At 45.6% G+C, this 22,387-nt stretch overlaps 1 protein-coding gene across 4 annotated transcripts in view; it reads left to right on the top strand.

Moving 5' to 3' along the window:
* The first annotated feature begins 1,736 nt into the window (after nucleotides 1–1,736).
* The window catches only part of ZNF148 (zinc finger protein 148), a 278,252-nt gene continuing 257,601 nt past the window's right edge, over nucleotides 1,737–22,387 (top strand). For 2 of the 4 annotated variants that reach the window (XM_029605273.1, XM_029605270.1), the window contains exon 1: nucleotides 1,737–2,030. In XM_029605273.1, coding sequence (XP_029461133.1) covers nucleotides 1,887–2,030 — 144 coding nt within the window. In that variant the 5' untranslated portion in view covers nucleotides 1,737–1,886. Of the gene's footprint in view, nucleotides 2,031–2,136; nucleotides 2,313–22,387 lie in introns of those variants that run through there. The other 2 variants (XM_029605271.1, XM_029605274.1) reach the window with 2 other exon arrangements.

The following is a 22,387-nucleotide window of genomic DNA, read 5'->3' as shown; positions in this document are numbered from 1 at the left end:
TCAGAATGTAATCCACCAATGTACTGTGTGCAGTCTTTGAAATATAAACATCTTTCTCCAGTTTTCTTTTTGAACTGGCCTATAAATGTTTAATAAGAGAGAATTAGGTGCTTGGAAACAAAGGTAGTGCCTCCTGCTGCTGGTGATGGAAGAATAAAGTTGCTGTTCTCAGTTGAATTTTGAGACTCCTACCTCTCCCATTGTTTTTTTTACTGTATTCTCTGGCAGTTCATCCTCCACCACTTTCCACTATCAGTCAGTGTGTCTCAAGGCTCTGATCTAGGTCCTCTTCTGTTTACACTTCTTTCCTTGGTGCTCTGATTCTTTCCACAGCTTTCAGAACCACTTTTATGCTGATGAGTCTCAAATCTACCTCTCTACACCAGAAATTTCAACCTGTTTTGTCTGATATTGTTGCCTGAATGTCCCACTACCAACTTAGGGGCTGATGCAATATGATGCGTGGTAAAATGGGCGCTCGTATTTAGCGCCTGTTTCCCTAATGCACACACAACCACCTCTCTTGGATGCCCGATGCAGTATTATGAGTTGCCACGCTAAAAAGGACACGCTAGGGATAAATTGCACGTCCCTAGTACTCTGCATCAGGTGCTCAGGCACAGGTTAGGAAAACGGATGCCCTGGGAGACCTCACTGCTTAGTTGTTCACTGGCTATGGAGGAAGAGGAGTCCAGAACGGAGGAAGGGCAGATTGACTACATGGGGAAGGATGCCTTTTGAGAATATTAAGAAATGGCTAGATCGGTTTTTGCAATGAGCTTTTCTTCTTGCAGTGTGTGCATGAGACCAAGAGCCATGTGGATTTATGTATTGCACAGCAGTGGGTGGGTTGGACTGTAGCCGTCCTGATTTTTTTTTTTGATCGTTTGAATGAAAGCAGAGTTTTACCGCTACACTTGGGCCATGACCAGCGTTTCACTGAATGTAGGTTTATTCCACGTCTAATGAAGCACGTGCATCATTCCTTCATTAATGCCAAACCAGCTCTTAATTTCGCAAGTAGGAGGAAGCAGAAAATTTTTCATGGGGGGGGGGGGGAATAGCCAATGGCCTCATCTACGTGGCATTTACATGTGATGAGTGCTATTTGCTATGCATAAGTTTGGACGCACTAATCCCCTTTTGCACCAGGAGTTAGCCTAGCGCATCCAAAACGTGCGTCCAATCACACATCGACCTGTGCGCTAGGATGAGCTCATTTTATTGCATCTGCCCCTTAATGTGGCCAAGACGGAACTTCTTGTCCCCCTCCCCTCTTTTTCTGTCTCTGTGGATAGCACTCATCCTCCTAGTTCTCTCAAACTGTAGTCTTGGGGCATTTGTGATGCCTCTCTTTCCTTCTCTGTGCACATTTAAAACCTCGATAAAATGTGTTCGTTCTTCCTTTATAACACCGCTAAAATCAATCCCATCCTTTCTGAGCATGCTACCAAAATGGTCATCCACTCTCTTATCACCTTGGGCTCAGACTACTGCACCTTGCTCTTTGCTGGCCTCTTGCTGAATCGTCTTTCTCCACTGCAATCTATTCAAAATTTTGCTGCACAACTTATCTATCTTCAAGAGACTGTTAAGACCATGTAACCCGTCCCCTCTTCTCAAGTTGCTACAATTCAAGTTTTTCTTACTCCTTTAGAAATGCATTCACTCTACAGCTCCTAGTCCCTATCTTCTCTTCTCTCTCTCTCCCCCTACACCTGCCCGCACGGTCCCTTGATCGACTTCACCCATTTGCTGCTTCCCCGGCCATCCCCACCTTCCCTTCCCAGCTTGTCGCGTGCCAGTGGGAGGGAGAGCAGCGGCAGCAGTAGAGCCCAGGCAACAGGCGCGCGGCGCAGTGGTTCCGCGCGCGCCCTCTTCCCACAATGCACTGCGGCCACAGGGCACTGGGGCTGGAATGTGGCTGTCAGCGCGGCTGCTGCAGCCGCCGTCGCCGCCGGAGAGGAAGAGCGGAGCTTTCCCCGTCGGAGCGCGCCCGTCCCGTGGCCCTGAGGGCGCTCCCGTACCCGGTAACCGAAGCCGCCGCTGCCGTCATCCCGGCGGGCAATGACTGCCTTACGTTAAAGGGGAGGAGGGCCGGTAATGTTACAGGAGCCGGCGGTGTTTCTTGTGTGCGGCGAAGTCTCGCAGGCCCCGGCAAGCGCCTCGGCTCCTCTCTTTCGCTCTCGCTGCGTGAAGAGAGGCGAGCGGGCCGCTGCCTTGCGCCTCGGCGGGAGGCGGTTGGGCCTCGTTCAGGAGCGTCGGACGGTTCAGGGGACGGACTTTAGCCGGTGCCGGAGGCCTTGACGGGGGTGGGTGCACGGCGTCATTCTCTTCCTCGCTCGCCCTCCCTTCTTTTGTTCTCTCTGCAGCCCGAGTGACAGCCACGCCAGGGATTCTTTGCTATTATTTTTATTTTAAAGGGCTGTTTAGTTGCTGCGCTGCTGTGTTTATGTAAACGAGGGGGGAGGGAAGCAGGCGGATTGCGCGCTGGCAGGAACCAGGCCTCGGCGCTCGCGAGTGCAGCGATTCCGGTTGTGTTGCTTTACACAGCCGGGCTGCTAATGGGAGCAGGGGATTCGACACAGTTGTCTGGAAGTTGCATGTAGGTGGTCTGCTCTGGCAATCTCTGCTGTTAATAATTGCCTGCTTGGCGTGCTGCTGCTGGAGAGGATCAAAGGGCGGAGAGACAGGGTATATTTTACGGCATTTATAGGTGAATTCCAAAATAACTGGAATGTTTTTAGCAGAGGATTTGACGTCCAGGCTAGAGGTCGTCGTGCTTCAGCATCAGCGCCCTGGCAACTAACACTTTATTTTAGGTTGCAGTGGAGGTTCACCGGCTTAGTATACTTGCTTTCACAAAGTACTAATTTCCGATTGCTGCCACATAAGACAAAAAACACTTTAAATGTTATCTAGCCTTCAAAACGTACATTTTCTTGAAACTATTCACAGCCTGTCCCAAGAGAAGAATGTTAGACGTGCAGCTGAATATTTTGTATAGCAAAGCAATAGAGAAGTGATGATGTGCCATAACACACGTAGTGTTCAAACCAGTTTTTGATGCTTTCTGGTTGTTTGGTTTTTGTTTTGTTTTTTTTTTTTTACAAAATAAGGATGATTGGTCTTTTTGATCAAGGGAATTTTTACCATGTAACAAATTATTTCAATGTCAGTATTTGGGAATGTTCTAGATTTAAAAGAATTGTCAAGAAGTTTGCACTTATTTAGCAGTAGGTGAGCAATATTGAAATGTGCCTAAATTGGAAAAAATAGTTTAGAAAAATGTCATGAGAGGAGATATTTCTTGGTAGAAATTGCGCTTTAAATGTGAACATTTAGAATACTGAAGTCATTGGTTTGGCTAGAACCCGAAGAGTGCTAAGGTGCATAGATTAATACATAAGTAATAGAAAAAAGGAAGTGGTCATTGCTGAAACTTTTCACCTAGAATATTTGAATTCTGGAGGGCCTACTTCTAAATGGAGGTGGTCCAGAGAAAAGCTGCCAAAATAATGCAGGGTCTACCCCAACAGTCCTATAAAATGAGTCTTAAGGACTTAAATATGTATGCCCTGAGTTGGGGAGAGGGGAATATGATAGAGACATTTAAATAATTCAAAGTTATGCAGAAGAAGCAAACCTTTTTCAAAGAGAGAGATGCTCTAGAACAGTGTTTTCCAGCCAGTGGGTCATATAAAACTCGCTATTGTCGTGTTCAGATCTAGACCAGCACGTAGGTTCTCCTGTCAGCACCTTTTAACAAAAAGACACTAGCAGTGGCTTTTATATGTGCAGGAGCTTCTTTCTGAAAACATGTGTACTCATGCATGTCTCTCCTTTCTAGCTACAGCATGAAACATGAACAGTGGGAATTAACAAGTGGCATGGATAGCTGGGCCCTGCTTTGTGTAGCATACAACATTTCTGTCTCTTCCTTTGAGTCCTTCCAGCATCTGTCATACCCAGGCTGAGTGAGATGGGAAAAGTGTTCACTTAGCACAGGATGAGACTCACTCTGAATATTGGAACAGCAGCAGCAGTGGAGGAACTCTGGCAGTCATATATGATAGCCAAAGTAACTGAACCAACTGGCCACACTACACTGATTTCTCCCTTCACCTGCATTTGTTTATTGAGGGAGCAGATCCATTTTGATGGGTTCACTTATGTCTCTAGCATCTGCCCCTTTCTCCTTTTGTTTTAAAATTGGGACTTCCCTCGCTCTCTTTTTGGCCATATGAGTCCTCCATGTCAGCTCTGTGTGCTTTGCAGAAGGGTGGTGTACCACACATTTTTATTAATTTCAGTATGTCTTGGGCTTGAAAAGTTTGGGGAGCTTAGTCATGTTATAAGGCTTCAAGGGGGCTTTGTAGGAACATCAAGAAATATATCTTCATGGAAAGAATTGTGGATACATGGAGTGGCCTCCCAGAGGAGATGATAGACTGCAACAGTGATGGAGTTGAAGAATGCATAGTGTAAGCACAGAGGATTCCTGGTTGTGAGGAAGTGAAGGGAAAGTAAAACATCTGTTAATCAGAAATAAAATTGGGCAGGCTAGATAGATCTTACAGTCCTTATCTGCTTTCTTATTCTGTTTCACTATAGGTTGTGACACAGTTGAAGATGTTTTGGTACATTAACGTTTGTGACGTTTTGAAAGCTCTTATACTTCAATATCTTTGGATATTTTTTTAAGTTGGTGTAGTCAGGGAGTCACAAACCAGAAAGAATCCAGTTGTCTCCACCATTGTATAGTGTACAGTATTTAGAAAGCAAATTATTGATGAATAATTTGCATTTTGGTCTTTAAAGATATCTAAACTACTTATGTAATGCATTTTAGATTATGAAATTACAATATTTATTGTCCAATCTTTTGCAATTCTTGTTTTGGAAGTCCTCATTTTTTAGTGGTACTTTTTGATCTAGTTTGCTGAAAGTATTACAGACAAAAAGGAAGAAGCTCAAACTGAAGAGGACCAAGGAGTTTCTTCTAATTTTGTATGTAAAGAAGGAAGTCCTCAGCAACTGACAAATCAATCAGCTTTTTTTCAGTGCAAAAATTACTTCAATTTATCAATGAAAATATCTTGGTAGAAAAAAAACTGCATCAGATTTTTTTTCAACTGGATCAAAACTTTGCCCCTAAAATTCTTTGGTTAGCTATGATTTCTGCCCATGACTGTCATGTCTCAATTTCCTGGAACTTTTAGCATCCTTGCATGTTGTTAGTATAAATTATTTAACAGTATTATACGTCTGCAATTAGGGCATGATTTAATAAGATTTCTTTTTCCCCATTGACTTAGAGAGAAAACGCTTAGAAAATAAGACCCACAATATGAGGTAGTTGTATGTAGCTCTCGCCACTCTGTGTTGGCTTTTACATATAATACTCCTGGGGGAATTCTGAGTAAAAAAAATTAAAATTCTGCAAACTTTATAATGGGTCAAAATAGCACAATATACATGACAATCTTTAAGTAATTTAAAATCTAATACAGAAAAGTATTACTTAAAGATGCAGAGTTTTAAATATTTTGAGCAGAATTTCCCTAAAAGTTAATTGTAAGAGTGTCTCTTCCACCCTCTCTCCCTACTTCCCTGGCCAGTCTCCTTTCACTTTGCCCTCTCAGGTCCTAACTCCTTCATCTCTCCCCTCCCCCTGTAGGCTCAATCCCTTCCAGTCTATCTCCACTCCCAGAGTTTGACCCCTCTCTCAATACTGCTCCTCATACAGACTCCCTCTGTCCCTTTCTCTCTCAAACACACACAGGCTCCCTCTCTCTAGTGCACATATACATCCCCTCATACAGGCTCCCTACTCTCTCTTGCACCCCCCCCCCCCCCACTACAGGCCCGTACTCTCTCACACACACACACCCCCTCATTCAGGTTCCCTCTTTCTCTTGTACTTGCACACACACACACACCCACACTGGCTCCCGTTCTCTCTCATGCATATACCTTAACACAGGCTACCTATGTGTCTCTCTCTCTCTCACACAACCTTGCACACTGGCTCCCTCTCTTGCTCATCCCCCTACACATAGGCTCCCTCTGTCTCTCTCACACGCACACATCCCTTCACACAAGCTCTCTTTCTTACACATACACACAGGCGCTCTCTCTCATAAACAAGCAACCTCACATACACACAATACTTTTTTCACACATTCCAGCTCCTGATCTCTCTCTCACACACACACACACGCACACACCTTCACGATCTCCTCACACAGGCTAATTCTCTCTGGCACCTACACTCGTGCACCCTTACATACGCTGTATCTCATCCCCCAGGCTTGCAGTCTTATGCGTGCACACACACACACACACCCCCACACCCACACCCACTCTAACCAAGGCCTGCTTTATCTTCGGCACAAACGGAGGCCGTCCCGCTCGCGGCACACCTAGGCCTGTTTCATCGTCACTGGGTATGGAAGCCGTCCCACTCGCAGCATGCCGGGGCCTGCTCCTTCTTCGCCACGAGCAGAGGCTGTCCTGCTCGCAGCACATCAGGGCATTTTCCATCTTCGCCACGATTGGAGGCTGTCCTCATGGAGAAAATGTGGCAGGCCCAGGCGTGCTGCGAGCGGAGGCCACGCTGCTCACAGCACGCCTGGGCTGGGGCCTGCCAAATTTTGCGGGAATTCTGCACTCCAAAGTAGCACAGAATTCCCACAGGACTCTTTTTGTTCTTTCTTCCTACTCTTTTTGTGTCCCTCCCCACTCCCCCTAACTCACTTAAGTTGGATTTCAAAATGTAGCTGGTAGAAAATGTTGTCAGATATCGTGTTGTCTTTTAGCCTGTTTAAATATCAGTAATTTTTCCAGAAAAAGTGTGTTTTGGTCATTTAGCAATAACAGCCATGTTCTTCAACTCTGCCAGCATTGCTTTAGAACATAAGAACATAAAAGATGCCATACTGGGTCAGATCAAGGTCCATCAAGTTCATTATTTTGTCTCTTGACAATGGCCAGTCCAGGTCACAAGTGCTCGTTTAAGATTTTATAGACTCTTATCATATAGAAACATAGAAATGATGGCAGAAGTAGACCAAACGGTCCACCCAGTCTGCCCAACAAGCTTTCACACTTATTTTTTTTTTCTCTCTCATACTTATCTGTTACTCTTGTCCCTTGTCAGTAACTTTTTGATTCTATTTCCCTTCCACCCCCTCCATCGATGTAGATAGCAGTGCTGGAGCTGCATCTAAGTGAAGTATCTAGCTAATTGGTTAGGGATAGTAACTGCCGTCATAGCAAGCTACTCCCACGCATGTTTATCCAGCCTGTGCAATTCAGTCCTTGTTGGTTGTCTTCTGAGCCGTCTTTTCCAGGCTGAAGAGCCCTTAGCTGAATAGCCTTTCTTTGAAGGAGAGCCGTTCCATCCCGTTCATTATTTTGGTTGTCTTTATCTGTACCTTTTCTAATATATCTTTCTGAGATGGGGTGACCAGAACTGCACACAATAGTTCTCAAGATTCTGTTGCACCATGTATCAATATAGAGGCATTATATTTTCTGTTTATTTTCCAATCATTTTCTTATAATATCTAACATTCTATTTGCTTTTTGGACTGTTGCTGCACATTGAGCCAAGGACTTCAAAGTGTTGTCTATAATGAAGCCAAGATGCTTTTCCTGGGTGGTTACTCCTAATACGGAACCCAGCATCATGTAACTATAGTTTGGATTATTCTTCCCTATATACATCACTTTGTATTTCTTAGGTCAGGGTAGGCAATTCCGGTCCTGGAGTGCCATAAACAGGCCTGGTTTTCAGGACATCCAAGATGTATCTTCATGAGAGATATTTACCTATCTCTCATATGGCTCATGCATACTCATTGTGGATATCCTGAAAAACCAGACCTGTTTGTGGTACTCCTGGATCACAGTTGCATACCTCTGTTTTAGACAAATGAATAATTTAAGTTCCTAGCTAGAATCCGCTCTGAAGGCAATGGCTGGAAGTTAGTGGAATATGAGTATGCCTCAAATATTTTGGGGTTTTTTTGGAAAATTGATTTTGACACTTGGACTCCTTTTAAATAGCAATAATACGGTCTTTGCATATTGACTATGTACTACTTTCTCCATCCAGCTTAAGAATTTGGGGCAAGGCAGTTATTCTGTCCTTTAAGGAATATTAAAAATGTCTGGCATCTTTATCGGGGCAGATTGTGTTTTTTATATATATATATATATAACACAAAGGAGTACATAGTCAATATGCAAAGACCGTATTATTGCTATTTAAAAGGAGTCCAAGTGTCAAAATCAATTTTCCAAAAAAACCCCCAAATATTTGAGGCATACTTAAATAGAATAATTTGGTTTTAAACTGTTTCAACTAAATCTATTTAAATTCTGCATGATCAAGGGACCAGAATGAAAAATATAAACTTTTTTTTTTTTTTTTAAAGGCAGACATCTCCTCACAGTATAGTTTAAAATTAATTTTTCTGACACAGTACTATTTTCATCAGTGTTTATGTTCTCTACAAGGCTCTTGTTCAGCATTTTTTTTTTAAAAGAGAAAGGTGCACTTTGAAATATAATAAAGAATCAATGTATTGCTTTTGAAAAGTTTTACAAAAAAATGTCTAGACATACGTTATTGCACCACAAATGCTGAGCTTGTTTTACCTTTTTATAGTCCTTTGAAGTGATTGCAGACATCAGTCACTGGCCGGTTACAATGTCATGCACAGAGCATTGGAACAAGAAATAACATCCTGCTGCTGACTGCAAGTTGAAGTTTACAGTGGTAGAAATGCAGTTAGCATTTTGTTTATACTTGAGCCCTTTTAAAGAGTCTTGGAATGTTTTAAAAGCCAGTCAATAATTATAGTGGGCATTGCTACCCAGATCTTTGAAGATAAAACCACGCGAGTTTGGTTAGAACAAAGGGAAGCAAAGCTCCAAATGCATTTTTTTCCCCACACAGAATCACGCAATAATTTTAGGATTTTCAGTATTTTATTGCATATTGAATGGTAGTTAACTCATTGTAGATGTTTACCGCATGCATTTTAGGGACATATTGTGAGGCTTGTTAAATTGGGAATTTAAAACTTGATAAGTCACTTGTAACTGTCATGCATGCAGCAGCAAAGAGATGCAGAGAGCAACAACTGAATTTGGCCCACTCTGCTGAGCTACTGCTGGTACTGAGGTTCGATGGCTTATATTCATGTAACATTTTTGCTGTATTATAATTGTAAACATGTCGGTGATCATGCTGTGTCAAACCGTGGTTATATAACTTTTAACACTTAATTAAAGAGCTGAAAAACAAGCCTAAAGGCTAATAAATAAATAAAACTAATGCATTACATTGCTGAGTACATTTCAGTAGCAGAGATATCAAGATTATCTTTTAGAGATGTTAGTTTTAATATTTTATCAACCCTGATGGTGTCACTTTTAACTGAAATATGGAGCTGCATATTTATATATGGTGCAAGATGGTTTTTGAGCAAGCAAAGTCAGTTACACAGACCAACCCTAAAGTTGTACAAACGATATGTATGTTAAGACTTCTTGGAATAGATGATAAATTATTTCTTAGCGTCCAGTCAGATGAATCCAGAACAAATGGGTTGTGCACCTCTACCAGCAGATGGAGAAGGAGCAAACTGATGTCACACTATATGTACCCCTGCAGTGACATCAGCCTGCCAGTATTCTCCGTCTCCAGCAGATGGTGGACGTGCAACTCCCCACTGGGGATTGCTTCTTTTTAAAGAAAAGAATTCTGGAAGTAAATTTGCCCCACTCTCTTCAAGTGATACCAAATGGTCCCTCCCACATTTGAGAATTCCTGAGGTGATTTCCGTGGTCCCTCAGACGAGTGCCGTGGTGCGTTAGCTGATTTTTCAGCCCGCTTGGACTTAGCTGCTTGAGCAGCTGAAAGGCGGGTGCAGGAAGTTGAGCTTGGTGGTGACGGCACATGCCCTCTCTCCGCAGCCGGAGACTGTCTCTGTATTCAGCCAGGTAAGGCTGAGCTCCGGTCAGTTTAAAAAGAAAAGTTTATACAGAGACTTAGATGGAGGTTTTTTGTTGTTTAGGGCTTCCTTCTCCCCCTGTCTTCATGCTCGGTGTGCCAGTCCGATGTTTGTCCTGCTTTGAAGGGAGGTCAAGGGACGTGGGCAGCCTGGGGGGGTTGAGCAGCTTCTTTAGGCTAGGCCCTCTCCAAGGCTTTTTGCTGCATGATAGGCCGCAGTGGCTTTTCGCACGCTTTCTTAAGGCTTCTCTCTACAGGATTGTCGGTCTGGCATGTACGTCTAGCTGTGCATCCAGGTTGTGCGCCCAGTTTTTGGATGCACAGTTGGAACTTGTAGTCTGTGCACCCACATTAAGCGCTGTCTACCTCTGTACCAGGTGCTAAAGTTTTTTTGTTATCTTAATTTTTGGCTGCCTAGGTGTGTACGCATAATTTTTGAGTGCCTAGTTGAGTGCGTATAAAAAAACAAAATAGTAAAACAGCTAGATGCATGCGTCCATTGTTTTCATGATTTTTTTGGAAAATCTAGTTAAAAGAAATTGCTGTTTTATTGTAACAGCGGAAACAATTATTGCCCATGAGCCAAACTACTGTTATTGCAACCTAATTACCAGCCAGAGAGCAGCAATGAAAAAATGCCTTCTGGAGGTTGAATATGCCTCTCAGCTTTGAGGTCGGTACCCTATTTAGTCTTTGCATGGAAGGAAAGGGTGAGAGTAAGAAACTATGGGATGCTAAGCTTGATAACTCCTTGATGACAACTGGATTCTAAGAGCAAAGAGAGTGGCCTTGCAGAGCAGGATAAACTGAGCTCCCCTCATAGTACAATTTGCAGCTATGGCCTTGGTATTTTTTTTTTGTTGTGTCTGTGGTTTCCTGTTGTAGTTAAAGCAGTGGTATCCAACCTTTGTCACCCTTTAAGCTACTTTTATTTAACAAATACAAATCAACAAATCCAAATGATTTTCTCATGTGCTAAGTTCGGTTTTAGACCATCTTTATGTAAAATATTTTTATTAGCAAGTGGTGCACTAACTCCAAATACAACAGGCATGGAACACCATACAGGCAACAACCCACGTCCAAGCGACAAGTATAACGTGTCCATCTTATACAGACAAATGATACCACTATCATTTTCTCCCCCGCGGCAGTGTAACCCACTGCACTAGCACCCTGGCACCCCAGTCTCGCAACTGAGCTCCAGTAGCTTGTCACAATATCCTAGCCACCGAATGCCCCTCCCCCCACCCCCCAATGTAGCCCCCCAGAGTTCAGTGCCGTAGAACCAAAGTTCTTGGGTTGCAATCCAGCATGTTTAACATCCACTATTGAGAATCAAACTCCTAGCTCTGTGGGGCAGATGCTGAATATAAGCGTCCCACGTCTGCAGAAACAGCCGACGACTGTTCAAGGAGGTCCGAGATGACATGTTATCGAACTCCATCAGCCGATGAAAATGTACTCTCCAGGTCCAAAAGGAGGGTCCTTTAGTATCCCGCCAGTACAGAAGAAGCATTTTTTCCCTCACTAATCCGGCTTTCTTTAACAAAGTCCGAAGTCCATAATTAGGTACCAGGTGTTTAGTGACACAGTGTAACAGCCATAAATATGGTGAGAAGGGCAACTGCACGCCCACCAGACCCTCCAGATAAGCAGAAATTCGGTGCCAATATCGTTGCGTGTGTGAACAGGCCCAGAACATGTGCGCCAAGGTGCCCCTCTCAGTTCCACACCGCAGGCACCCAGCAGTGGAACTGACCCCAAATTTAAAGGCCATATATGGTGAGACATAAGCCCGACACAGAAATTTAAAATGCATTTCCCGGAAATACATATTACTTGTGACAGGTAGTACCCCCCTCACACTGCCCGCCAAAATACGTGGCATCAATTGAGAACTCCCATCTTTGTTCCAACGTGCGACGGACAGCGCGTAAGTATCAAAGCGAGCCCGCCTGGCATACCCCTTATAATACATGGAGAGGGAAGGTTCCTTAGGAGCATCAAAATGCAGAACTTCATTGAGGACATTAAAAGCCGCCAGAGGCTGCTCCGACCCCCCCAGAGTGCGGATATAGTGACTCAGTTGGATGTAGCCAAAACGATGTTTATTGGGAATGCCGTACAACTTCTGCAGAGTCTCAAAGGACATGTAGCGTCCATCGGAGTCAAAGACATGCCCCACATATTCCACTCCCCGCGCCCGCCAGTCAACAAAACAGGTAGTCGTAGAACCAGGGGTGAAATCCAGATTACCTCTCAAAGAGGTTAAATAGGTACATTGAGTACTGAGCCCTAAACTCTTAGTAAGATGTGCCCATGTTTTTCGCAACGGAAAGACCATGGGATGATGCGTCAATAGTGAAGATAATTTGTCCCCCCGGCCCATCAGTACATAACTTAAAGACAGTGGACTAGTAAATGTATTTTCCGCCACTAAATTAATAAATGACGACCTCCCCAGGAGCCAGCCTCTGATCAGATTAGACCATCTTTAAATATGGTAAGAGGACAGATCTCAACACTGTGATATTGTCTAAATTTTGCCACAACTGGATTTGCATTAAAGTCCCCATCAGTGAAGACTGGCAACAAATAGTCTGTGGTCTGTTCTGAATCTGTTCAACTGGGTTCACTCTGTATAGTAAATCAGACCCATTTAGGATAAGATTGGGACTAGACAGAAAGGATTTGTTCTTTACTTGCACTGAAACCCATTCTTTATTCCAAAAGGTGTTTGCAGATATATCCTGGCTAGGTAGGCTGCTCCATCGAGGGAGCTGCGGTGAAAGGTGAGCAGCAGGTGGGTTGAACAGGTCATCAAAGGTTAGGTACAGCAAGGATATTCTTGACAACATAGCATGTCGTCAGCTACTGATGTGCATGAGAGCGATATTAAGAAGGACTGGGATCCAGGGAAGGGGATTTGCATCTAGCGTTCCAGATATAGTTCTCATAGTTGGATTCAAATGGCTGTCCCCAGGTTGCGTATTTAACTACCTATGCCAAAGAGATGCACAATACTGTGCTGCTTAGGGTGAATAAGTCAATGTATTGTTGAGACAAGTCTCAGAGCCACGTTAAAGTATGCATTTTCTCAAAATGTAACTTAAAAATGTGTTGACTTTATTATGCTGCATCCTGTTACAAGCATATCGTGTTATTAATCAAATGTGACTCTGAAGTCTTAGGTTGACTGTCTCTGTCTTAGAGTATCAGCATTATGTCACACTGCTACAAATAAGGCTACTGTCTGGTTATTTTCTTGTAATGAGGAGGACATTTTTAGAAGTACAGAATTAATCTGATTGGTAAAACAAAATGTTTAGGCAGAAGATTCAAGACACAGCCAGCCAATAGGATGAAATTTGTTAATGGTTTATTAAATGTGAACGGTTAAGTTTTAGAACATAGGAAATAATTAACTAAAAAATAAACCATTTGTATATTCAGATGCAATGCTTCATTGATACAGTAGTAGAGTGAAAAAGGAATAGATATTGATATCTGATCATAAGGCAAGAATTACAAAGAAAAGTTCTATGCATATTTGAGAGAAATATAAATATTCTTAAAATATATAGTGTCTCTTTAACCATTCCTTTGTTTCCTTTAAGTAACTATAATATGATTCACAGGAAACAAACTTTTTATAAAATAAATATTCTTAGGGTTTACTTTGTGAAAACAGTGATTTCTTACTATCACAGCTTCAAAGTCTTTTTTTTCTCCCTGTACTGTGTCAGAAACTGTGAGATACGGTCAAGGTTAAGTTTCCTCTGGAGCGAAGTGTATCTGCTGGGTATGTGGTGAAACAGAATTATTGCGAGATGCTGATGCAGCTACAAGGGCTTTGGTACTGTGACCTACATCAAATAAGACAAGATTCACATAGATCAGTGGTGGGCAAACTGGCTCGCGGGCCAAATCCAGCCCTTAAAGGTTTTTATTCCTGCCCTCCTATTACTTGGACACTCTCCGTTATGTGCAGCCCACTAATGCTCCGACCTGCCTGCCCGACAGCCTCAAAGGCCAAGTTATCGCCCTTGATAGTGCTGGACGCTTGAGCAGGGAGGTCGGAGTATCGGCACATTTTAATGCTGCGCTGGTGGGGTTCTTACCCCTCGCCAACAAGGAGAGGCTTTGTTCGGCACACTGGCGGGGTTCACACCCCTTGTCAGCGAGGGAGAGACCTGGTTGCATCGGAGCTGGCAGGATTACCACACCCCCCGCCAACAAGGAGTGACCCCCATTTGTTGGTGCTGTTGGTGTTCCCATCCCCCACCAGCAAGGAGAGAACCCGGTGCATTGGCGCTGTTGGGGTTTCTACCCCCATGCCAGCGAGAAGTGACTCCATTGTTGGTGTGCTAGCAGGCTTCCCACCCCCGCCAGCAAGGAGAGGCCCTGTGCTGCTATGAGGAGAGGTGAATAATAGGGGAGTAAGGGAAGGGACAAGGAGGAAAGGAAGGGAAATGGTGAGGATGGTGAGTAAGTGAAATGGAAGGGACGTAAATGAGTGGGAAGGTGAGGGTGAGTGACTGAGAAGGGAGGGTGGGTGAGTGTCAGGGAAGGGGGTGGGTGGATGGGAGAGAGGGGTTAGATACTGAGTGGGTTGGGAGGGGAGTGATTGGGGTGTATTGGAAAGAGGGGTGAGTGACAGAGTGAAGAGTAATGAAGCAAAGGAAAGGGAGAGTGGAAGTGAGGGGGTGAGTGACAGAAGAATTGGGGATTGGGTGGGTGAGTGAAGGAGGGAAGGGAAGAGGGTGAGGGAGTTGAGTGTCTAAGAGGGAAGGAGGGTGTGACTGACTGAAGGTGAGTGAGAGGGCAAGGAAAAAGGGATGAAGTAGAAAAATGAGAAAAGGGTTGAAGGATGCATGAGTGTGTCTGTGTGTGAATGAACGTGTGTGTATGAGAGAGAGAGAGAGGAGAAAGTTTGTGTGCACTTTCCCCTCCTTCCCCCTACTAATCCCAGTCTACAATCTCAGGGTGACTGGAGATGAAAACTTTCCAGGTATGGAGAGAGGGGAATTTTTAAAATCCTTCTTAGTTTTAATTATTGGGCATTTGATATGTCTGCTGTTTTGAAATATTTAATTTGGAGGAAATGTTTAAAGTGGTTTTTTTTAAATCCTTCTTAATTATTAGGTGGTGGTCTGTTTGTCTGCTGTTTTGAAATATGCATTTTATTAGCATGGTTTCCTCATTGTTATGATTGATTTATATTTCTTGACTTTGTTTTATGAGGTATGGTGATATTTCTGTTTTTGGTTTATTGCACTGCATACGAGTTTGGCTTTTAGTGGTTTCCAGTCCAGTTTTGTGTCTGCCCCTTACTATTTATACTTTATGGCCTGCATTTGTGACTGAGGTGAGGAAGTCTGCTAGCTCGGAAAATGCCTTGTACCTGTTGGGTTGAAGGTTTTTCTGATTTTTGGTAGATGGGATCCATAATTGAAGGGGCTCCTTGGGTGCTAAAAATGACTATGCTCAAGCCTGCTGGATACTGAAATGTCTGCAGCAAGTGGTGAAGATTTGATTGTTGTGTTGAGGACCCCACCCCTCCCTCTGGCCCTCATTACACTCGAAAACTTGTAATGTGGCCACAGCATAAAAAAAACATTGCCCACCCCTGACGTAAATAATATATTTTTCATCATTGTCCTGCCAGACCAGTCCAGATAAGTGATATTTATCCCCTCTACCAGCAGATGGAGGCAGAGAGCAAGCTAATCTGACCCGATGTCCTGTACAGCAAGCAAGGCGTCCGTAGTTCCTTTTTTGTCCTGCAGACCAGTTCTCACCTGCGGGATTCCCCTGCTTTGCCAGTAGGTGGAGAAAGAGAACTTATTTTCATGTTCTTTTTTTTTTTGCTTACGTTACTCACATTATATATCCTGGGATAGCTGGGTGATTCCTCAGTGATTCTCTGCCTCCGTTTAGATGGGAGGTATACATGGATAGCTAGGAACTATAAAAAAAAACAACTCCAGTGAGAAGTAGGAATAGGGCAGGTAGTTAGTCTTGGGAGGGTGGCAGCGAAAACCCCCCCCCCCCCCCCCCCCCGGAGTAGTCCTAAGCAAGCTGTGTTCTGCAGAAGGCAGTTCCAGGAGGGGGAGGCAGACGCTCATTGGGAGCGGTTCGGTGTCCTTAGCCACAGCGACGGGAACACAGGCTTCTCCCTCTCCAGCGGCAAGACGCATGGCAGAGAGGGGCCGGATATGAACGCAATGTGGGACGAGAAGGAGGAGCTCCATCGCGGGCTCCTTTTGCCCTCCCTCTGATGGCTGTGAATCTCCAGAAAACAGACAGCCCACACCAGCTCAGAGGGAGCCGCGTGAGCAGCTTGATGGGGCAAACGGCCCATCATGGGGGGGATGCTGGCAAGGTGCTGGCAGGCTCTGCGTTAGAGAGAGAAGCCCTAGAGGAAAGAAGGCAAGGCAAATAACAGGAAACTGAGTTTTCCACAGAAATGGACCAGGCCTATAAAGAAATAAAAGGCCCCCCCTTGCCATTCCCTGATGGTTCGGAAAGTGATACATGGGATTTGGAGCTCCCAGAGGAAGCTCCTGTGGAGGAGGAGGGGAGTGAAGGGGGAGATGTAGCAGTGAGATTGTTTAGGAGGGAAGAACAGAGTCTCCTCATAGTAAAGGTTATGCAAGCCTTAAGCCTGCAGGAGTCAGGCAAAGAAAATGAGGAGGAAAAGAGCTTGCAAAGGGACCCAATACTGAGAGGTAAAAGATCAGCAAAAGCCTTTCCCCTCCACCCTGCAATAGAGGAGGTGATTGAGGGAGAATTGGTCACACCCGATGCAGCCCTGAAAGCAAGATCCCTAATGACCTCCCTTTACCCACTACAACAGAGGGAGGTAGATAGGTTATTAAAAGTCCCAAATGTAGATGCCCCAGTGGCAGCAGTGTCAGAGGATGACTATACGGGTGGAAGGGGGAGCTTCCTTAAGAGGCGCAGAGGATAGAAAGGTAGAGGCCTTTTTAAAGAAAGCATTAGAGACAGCGAGTTTGTCCTTACAAGCAGTGGTATGTGGGGGCTGTGTCGTCAGGGCATTGGCAAAATGGCTCCAGCAGCTCCAGGAAAAACATTAGGGATAGGAGAAAGCGCAGGGGGCAGAGGCCGTCCCTGACTTCATTCTGGCCATCCTTTCTGGCAGACGCACTGTATGATCTCATTAGAACCTCAGCCAAACAGATGGCATCGGTGGTGGTAGCAAGGAGGTTTTTGTGGCTCGGACATTGGGTGGCGGATGCACCCTCGAAAGCGAGGTTAAGCGTCCTGCCCTTCAAAGGGCATCTCCTCTTTGGGGAAGACTTAGATACCCTAACGGAGAGCCTGGTAGATTCAAAATCACAGAGACTCTTGGAGGATAGGCCCAAAAGTCTCTTAAGGCCCTTTAAACAAAAGATCAAAGAATTTAGAAGGTTTAGGCAAGAGAGCGTCCTGGTTAGTCAGGGAGTTAGGCCCCAGCTGAGACAGCCCTTTTGAGCGGCACAGGGCTGGGTTAGAGACACAGTCCCCAGAGCTCTAGGGGGATTTAAAGGGGCTAAGTGATGGGTGGGGGACCCACCCTGAACCTCCTCCAGTGGGCAGTCGCCTAACACTATTTTTCAAGGAGTGGGCCCGAGTCAGCAGGGACAGGTGGGTCCTGGAGGTGATTCTCCTAGGGTACTCGCTCGAGTTGGCTACCACAGTTCCAGATTTCTTTTTGGAGTCCTGCAGCTTGCAGGAGAAAAGAGAGGCAATCAGAACGACCTTAGATACACTGGTGGCACTAGAAGTGATAGTACCAATTCTGGTCCCAGAGAGGGATACAGATTGTTACTCCCTATACTTTGTAGTACCCAAAAAAGGAGCATTTCGCCTGGTATTAGATTTGAAAAGGGTGAACAGAGCCTCAAGATGACAGGGTTCAGAATAGAAACATTGAGGTCAGTCATTGGGGCAGTCAGGGGGAATTTCTGACTGTACTGGACCTAGCCGAAGCATATTTGCATAGCCCCATCAAAGAATCGTATTGCAGATACCTGAGGTTTGCAGTACTGTGGAATGATTATCAGTTCAAAGCACTGCTGTTTGGTTTAGCCCACAGCACCAAGAACCTTTACGAAGGTGATGGTAGTAGTGGCAGCAGCTCTAAGGAAGGAGGGTGTTCCAGTGCACCAATATTTGGATGATTGACTGATCAGAGCCAGGTCAGAGGAGCAGCTTCACAAGGAGAAGTGAGGGTGCTCCTCGAGGAGTTAGGTTGGGTAGTAAATGAGGCCAAAAGCAGTTTACGGCCTTCCCAAAGGTTAGTGTACCTGGGGGCCCAGCTCGACACCGAGCAGGCAAAGGTGTATTTAACAAAAAAGAGGACAGACAAGCTGAGTTACCAGGTGAGGAAGCTTACAGGGACCAGGAAACGGGCAGCAGGAGAAGTACCTACAGGTGTTGGGATCGATGGCAGCGACCATAGAGGTAGTCCCATGGGCAAAGGCTCATATGTGCCTACTATAGACAGCATTGCTCTCAAGATGGAACCCAAGCCCATGAAGATATGAGAGAGGCTCAGGCTCACCTGCAAGGCCAGAGCCAGCCTATGTTGGAGGCTAGTCGAAAGCAACTTATTAGCAGTGGGTCAGTCTAGTTCTGCCGGACTGGGTAATGTTAGTGACAGACACCAGCAGGTTAGGCTAGGGGGCGCATTGCGAAGAACAGGTGGTACAGGGCAGATGATCAGTCAAGCAGAGGGAGACCTCAACGAACCTGAGAGCAGTAAGGCTGGCGCTCAAATACCTAAGCCCCAGAGTCAGAGCGAAGCTGGTAAGAGTCCTTTCCGACAGCATTACAGCAGTGTCCTATATAAACAGGCAAGGAGGGACGTGAAGTCCGCAGTTAAAGGAAGAAGCAGAACAGCTAATGAGCAGGGCAGAAAAGAACCTGATGGGATTAACAGCAAGGAAGGAGAACACGCAGGCAGACTCCCTCAGCAGGCATGCGCTAGACCAGGGAGAATGGGAATTAGTGGAGGAAGTGTTTTCAAGAGTGCTAGGGAGGTGGGGAAGGCCAGAATGGGACTTGAGGGTAACACGAAGGAATGCCAAGGCAGAAATATTTTCAGCAGGCACCAGGAGCAGGGTTCAAAAGGAGTAGATGCCTTAGTCCAGCCGTGGCCGGTGGACCAGCTGCTGTACATATTTCTGCCATGGCCCTTAATAGCGAGAGTACTGAGGAAAGCAGCAGATCACAGGGGCTGGATCATTCTGGTGGCCCCAGACTGGCCCAGAAGGTCATGGTATGCGGACATAGTGAGGCTGAGCAGGGATGCACCTCTAAAGCTAGGGAAAGTCGAGAACCTGCTCAGGCAGGACCCAGTCAAGTGGGCAAAGTCAGATGGTTATTATCTTACAGCCTGGCTCTTGAGAGGGACCGGATAGAAAAATAAAGGCGATTCAAGGGCAGTAGTAGCCACCTTGTTAAGATCTAGGAGACCCTCTATGTATGGTAGGGTCTGGAAGGTTTTCAGGAGTGATGCAAGGGAAGAAATGTCTTCCCAGAAACAGCAAAAACAAGGGGAATCTTTCCTGTTCCTGCAGGATGGCCTAGAGAGAGGGTTAGCCCTAAACTCTCTGAAAGTGCAGGTGGCAGCATTAGCCTGTCTTAGGGGCCAGGTGTAGGGGGGGCTCCCTAGGGACTCACCCTGACATAGCACATTTCTTGAGGGCAGTAAAACACATGCGGCCTCTGAAGCGCCAGGTAATACCCATGTGGGACCTTAATGTGGTCCTTGGGGCTTTGAACCACTTACAGGAGCAACATTTAAGGACCTCACTTTAAAGGCAGTCTTTCTAGTGGCGATATGCTCAGCTCAAAGGGTCTCAAAGATCCAGGCATTATCCTTTAGGGAGCCCTTCCGGTTGATTTACATGGACAGGGTAGTTATTTATCCTTCCCATTCTTCTTACCTAAGGTGCTGTCAAGAGTTTCATGCAAATCAGGAGATTGTTTTACCAGCTGTGAGGAATACAGAGGGGGGACAGATAGGAGGCAGCCCTCACTCGCTAGACATCTGAAGGATGCTGCTACATTATTTAAAGGTCACCAATGAATTAAGGAGGTCAGAAAGATTGACCTGTTGGAAGGTCATAGAAGGAGCCAGGCAGCTTCTAAGCCCTCAATTGCAAACTGGATTAGGGAAGCCTAATGGTGCCATATGTTGCTCAGGGGAAGCAGGCCCCGAGTGCGTTGTGCACTCACTCTACTAGAGCTCAAGCAACCTCGTGGGCGGAGAGTAAGGCTGCAGCACCTTAGGATATTTGTAGGGCAGCCACATGGTCCTCCTGGGTATGTTGACAAACCATTGCAAGTTAGACCTGCAGGTAGAAGAGGATCTGAAGTTTAGCAAAGTAGTGTTGGGGGCCTCTAAGGCCTCAGCCCACCTGAATTAGTTACTGCTTGGGTACATTCTGCAGTTGTGGACTGGTCTGCAGGGCGAAAAGGAAGGTGAAATTTATACTTTCCAGATAATTTCCTTTTCTTTAGTCCTAGCAAACTAGTGCAAGTACCCCCCCGAAAGAAAAAAAAAAAGGGGGGGGGGGTTAAAAAAAAAAAAGAGAGAGAAATGCCTAATAGGCTAGGGCAAGAGGCTACTGTGGAACCTCCCAGCTATCCTAGGATATATATAGAGTGAGTGACTTAAGCAAAAAAAAGAATGTGGAAAAAAGTTCTCTGCTTCCACTTTACTGGCAAGCAGGGGAATCTTGCAGGTGTGGACTGGTCTGCTAGGAATAAAGGAAAGGAAATTATCTGGTAAGTATAAATTTCACCACCTCTGCCTCCAGCAGAGATGGTAGGTGATGTCTGGTACAGCAGGAAGGTGAAGGAAAGCGGCTCTGGGGCACCAGCCTTAATGCCAGGCTGGTGCTCCTCCTGGATGACAAGGGTGGCTGCTTTTCCTCTCCCAGGGCAATCTGAGCAGGATCCCTGCATTTCCCTTTTCTGACTAAAGGCACGGTTGTGCTCTGCGCTGTTTATGAAGCTTGGAAAATGAAAACGTTGCAGGAGAGAAGGCACAACGCAAGGCTAGCAGCGGCGACTCAGCTTGTCCTGCACTTCCAGAAACCCTCCTCCCCTGCCCCTGGAGAAGGGTCGAAATGGTCAGATGTGGGGGGCCCGGCGTCTGCCCGGGGTGCCAGGACTGTTTTGCAGGAGCTGCAGTGGGGTTGAGCTAAATGCCTTCTTACAAGCAGGGGAAGTGAGTGCAGCAAGAGCAGAGCTGGAGCAATGCAACCCTCCTGAGTCAGCATTTCCTGCTCTGTTGGAGTCAGGGACGGCTGCATGACTAGCTAGACTCCTCCACATCCTTGGAGCCATTGCTGGGAGACATGCAGAAAGGTTGGCGGGGCTCAGAGGAGGAGGAGGAGGAGGAGGATTTTACTTCAGAGCTTGTTTTGGTAATGCATAAAGCATTCTGTCAGAGGTGAAGAAAAGTCACAATGCTATAATACCTCTTATGGAAACGGCCCAGCGCACCAAGAAACTGAGACTGCACTCATCATGGGAGTCAGTCCAGGGGGGGAAGTCTCACTATCAGGTAAAGAAGAGGGGGGCCTCCTTGGAAGATTCCGGAAGAGGGAGAGCAAACAAAGATAGCAGCAGACTCCGCAGTTAGATTGTTCTGGGCTGAGGACATGGGGGCCCTAATCTCTAAAGTGACCCGCTTTCTCAAACTGGGTGACAACAGGCCAGATGAGGGAGGGGCCCAGAGGGGATCCAATCCTCACAGGAATTAAGAAACCAGCTAAGGCCTTCCCTGTCCATACAGCTATATTATATGTGCTTGGTGCAGAATGGGAACGCCCTGATGCAACATTCAAGGGCAGGAGAGCCATGGAAAAGCTCTACCCCCTGCAAGAGCAGGACCACCTGTTTGGTACACCCAGGGTGGATGCAGCCTCTTTTTTTTATAGCATTCACTGTATATGATGTGGTCAAGTCAGCGGCCAGGCACTTTCTATTGCTTGAAAATTGAGCAGCTGATTTGTTCTCAAAGGCCAAACTGTATGGATTCTCATTCAAAGGTAGATTCTTGTTTGGGGAAGAACTGGATAAGTTGGTAAAAGATCTGGAGGAGTCAAAGCCACAGAGACTACCAGAGGACAAAAGCAGGTCTCTTAGAGGAGGGCTGAGAATAGACAATATAAGCTGCATATAAGGTGTCTAGTATGCAGAGATCCAGTCTGCCGGCTAAGATTCAGCCCTATAGAAGCAGCAGATGCAGTGGTGGAGACAGGGACAGTAGAGGACCAGCATTAAGTAATGGTCCCCAAGGATGTTGCACTGGGCCATTCCTTGCTTCCTCTAGTA

This window comes from Rhinatrema bivittatum, chromosome 6 (assembly GCF_901001135.1).
Source record: "Rhinatrema bivittatum chromosome 6, aRhiBiv1.1, whole genome shotgun sequence".
Classification (NCBI taxonomy): Eukaryota; Metazoa; Chordata; class Amphibia; order Gymnophiona; family Rhinatrematidae; genus Rhinatrema; species Rhinatrema bivittatum.
The sequence above is the reverse complement of the archived record's forward strand: the minus strand, read 5'-3'. Positions and strand labels throughout refer to the sequence as shown.